Source organism: Triticum aestivum, chromosome 4B (genome assembly GCF_018294505.1).
Source record: "Triticum aestivum cultivar Chinese Spring chromosome 4B, IWGSC CS RefSeq v2.1, whole genome shotgun sequence".
In the NCBI taxonomy this organism is placed as follows: Eukaryota; Viridiplantae; Streptophyta; class Magnoliopsida; order Poales; family Poaceae; genus Triticum; species Triticum aestivum.
Genome location: NC_057804.1, coordinates 558,333,346 through 558,336,814, shown reverse-complemented (window position 1 = coordinate 558,336,814; position 3,469 = coordinate 558,333,346). Strand labels below are relative to the sequence as shown.

General features: G+C 47.7%; 1 protein-coding gene across 1 annotated transcript; it reads left to right on the top strand.

Annotated features, from left to right (window-relative positions):
* The first annotated feature begins 1,983 nt into the window (after positions 1–1,983).
* On the top strand, positions 1,984–3,222 carry LOC123095214 (F-box protein CPR1). Its single transcript, XM_044517012.1, has one exon. The coding sequence runs from the start codon at positions 1,998–2,000 to the stop codon at positions 3,141–3,143; it is 1,146 nt and encodes a 381-aa protein (XP_044372947.1). The 5' UTR covers positions 1,984–1,997; the 3' UTR covers positions 3,144–3,222.
* The last annotated feature ends 247 nt before the right edge of the window (positions 3,223–3,469 follow it).

The window sequence follows — 3,469 nt, the reverse complement described above, 5'->3', positions numbered from 1 at the left end:
AACAACTCTAAGCAATAGCAGGCATGTCTTGGAGGAAGTCACAACATGGCTCCAGGAAGTCTAATCATGCTAGGAAGGTTTAGCTATTTATTGTGACAATGAAAGGTCATGCAAAAGAATGGATTCAACTACCGTAACAAGTAATAGTTGAAATGTTTTCTCCTAATGCAATAAAGAGAGCAGGAGCGAGAGAGTGATATTGTATCAGAATGATCAAGGGGGTTTGCTTGCCTGGCACTTCTAAAGATAGTACTGCTTTTCATCGGTGTCAACGGTCACTATGTAGGAATCGTATTTTACTGAGAAGGAACAAACACCGGCATACAAGGGAACAACATTCGAATCATGGCAAATGCAACATATGAAGTTGAATTAGCAACAGATTTAGATGAAGTTGAATTGAACCCAAGGTTCAAATTCAAGCTCCACATTAGGCATTTTAAATGCCATTCATTTAAATTGCCCTATCCGGCAACTTTAAGTTGTTCAAACATGCATGCAAATGGTACAGATGGAACGATTGGAATTTTCTGATCATTTTTCATACATAAATTATTTCAATATGAGTTATAGTTTAATTTCTATGTTTTTTTTAAAAAATTAAGCTATTTTATGGAATTTATAAAACCATTTCTGAAATATAAATACCAGAAAAATCCTTTATCACATCAGCAATGCATCAACCCGTGTCACCCGTCAAACCTGACCAGTGGGGCCCACTGGTTAGTGACTTATTTAATTGACAGTGTTAGTTAGTGATTTTAGTTAACTTAACCAAAGTCATTAGGGCGTCTGGGCCCACATGTCAGTGACCCAGGGATCATTAGCAAAAACTAAACAGTGATCTGGCTAGCGTTTACCCGTCAGGAATGGCCAGAAGGCGGCGGAGGTGCTTGGCATGGGAAGTGGGAGGGCCTTGTGTCCCAAGTGGGTCGCTCCTTCTGCCATGTTCTATTCTTCCATGCCGGCAACCACATCATCACTTCGCGGTTCCTATTGTCTTCGCTCATGCAGATGGCGAGGAGAATATCTAGTGCTCCCATCCATTTTGGTGCTCCCATGCTCCAAATTTTCAAAATGCGCATCTAAATGTTTCAAAAATTCCAAAAAAAATTGTGGATGTTCACATCACATGAGTGTACAATCCCTAAATCTTTTGAATTAAATTCCAAATACACATTGAGAAACAAAAAAGACAAATGCAACATGAATGTTTTACAAAAAACGCCCCAAGCATTCCTGAAAAAATGCTTTGGTCCACATCCCCATGAAGCCGCCCATTGGATCACGACCCAACGGTCGAGGTCGCATCAGAGCACCTAAGCTTAGGTGCTTCGGGAGCACCTGATATTCTCCCGCAGATGACGGATGAACCCCCTCGCCCTAATGAAATTGTTCGAAATGTAGTGAGTGTGCTCCGGTTTATATGAATATCATCCAGTTTGCATCAATGTCCAGTTAGTTGAAACACGGTTTGAAATGTATGCAGATATCATTGGATGACAGGATTTCGCAACCGTGTCAGCGGACTGATCTCTGTCGATGAACGGATGCGGTGTTCAGTTTGCAGGTCAGCGTTGGAGATTCGAAGCAAAGGTCAACTTTCAGAATCTTTCCGTCGCTTACACTAGTAGGATTTGTAACTCCCTTTGCGCACTTCGCGGATCCTTTCATTTGGGAGGGTGAGACGGTCATGCTCGTTGGACCAAATCGGCTCATGTGCAGATGCGCTCCCACCGACCGGATCCTCTTTGCTTCCATCGGCCGTCAGCAACTTGGGGGCATACATGCGATGAAAGCATCTTCTAATCGAATTCTACTCCGCTGCAAAGTTACTTCGAACCGGCACACGCTAACAGTTCAATCCGGACTCCTACTGAAAAGTCAATTCGAACCGGACAAACTATTCAGGTCAAGCTGGCTGCACATCTACATATACGTTTTTTTACAAAGATCTACATATATGTATGTAATATACGAGGAAAGAAATACAGACGATGATCGATACGATGTTGCAGCCGGGCGAAAGTGTTACCGAAGACACGACTCTGGACGACGACGTGGTGACAGAGATCCTGCTGAGGCTGCCGTCCGCCTCCGTGCTCCGTTCCCGAGTCGTGTGCAAGGCGTGGCACCGCATCACAACGGACCCCTCGTTCCTCGCCGCCCACGCCGACCGGCGGCCTGCCGAGCTGCTCGTCGGATCAAGAGGAGAACCATGTTTTCTAGACACCATCCCGCTCTCTCTGCAACTCGACGATTTGACGAGGCGCCGGAGCCAACTCCACTGCCCCAAGCACTGTGAGATTGGCGCCCTGCTGGGTTGCTGCGACGGGCTCCTATTGTTCCAGAAATCCCGTGAAAGTTTGTTCAGGTCCGATTTCTTCGTGTGCAACCCGGTGACCAAGCAGGGGGCTAGGTTGGACTTGAAGCCACCTTCTTGCCCCGACGTGGCCAGGCTGTGCGGATTCTACCGCCACGGCCCGTCCGGCGAGCACCGGCTTCTTGTTCTCGCCAATGAACTAAAACCTGGCTTGCCGGCACACTATGTTTACTCTCTCGCCGCCGCCGTCACCGCCAGCTCACAACTTCCTCGCCGTCTCGGACCAGTGGCCGACGGTGTAGTCGTAGACGAGGTCGCCTATTTCATCAACCACTACGCCCACCACAGGGGCAAAATTCACTGGACGATCCATCCTCTGGCCAGAAGCGCCGAGAAGATCCTGGCGTTCGACACGGTGTCCGAGGATTTCCGGCTGATATCGTGCCCGCCGTGGCCGAGGGATCACTACCGCAACGAAGATCTCTGCCTCTTGGAGTTGGACGGTACGTTAGCCGTGACGGCCCCTGAATTCGATGGAGATACCACGGAGCTATGGGTGCTCGAGGACTACGACGACGACCAGAGCTGGTTACACCGCTTCCGGATCGTCCTGCCGCCGCGGTTCTCTCCACATTGGTGGACGGGCACCGGCGCCCCCAACGTCGTCTTCGTGGGAAGCTACCTAAATAATTTCAAGGCGCTGTACAATCTTACCGAGAAGAGGATCATAAAGCAGATAGAATTTGTCAATGGCACACCGGTTTACTGCTACCTCTTCAAGGATAGCCTTGTGCCGCACGCCTTCTTGAATCCGTATTAAGTTTCGGCATGACATTCAGCGACGAATCGATGTACTCAACTCACATGCATGTAATTTACCATCGGTTGTACTCGATCAACATGCACGTACTTTGCCTTGATTTTTATTTTTTTATATGATAATACGTGTCTCATTCATGTTATAAAAAACAAAATACAAATCACGTATGAACTGACATGACAAAACTGAAAAGATAGCATAACATCTCCGAAATTAACACCAACGCCCGTCACCTGCCTCCAGCACCACCACAGCAGCCACCAAAGAAAAGAATGACGGATCACCTCCTCTCCTGAGCTCGACGCGGCTCAGTCGATGATATGCAG

Bases quoted from the DNA above. Each gene is read 5' to 3' on its own strand.
- LOC123095214 (XM_044517012.1), top strand. From the start codon at position 1,998: ATGATCGATACGATGTTGCAGCCGGGCGAAAGTGTTACCGAAGACACG.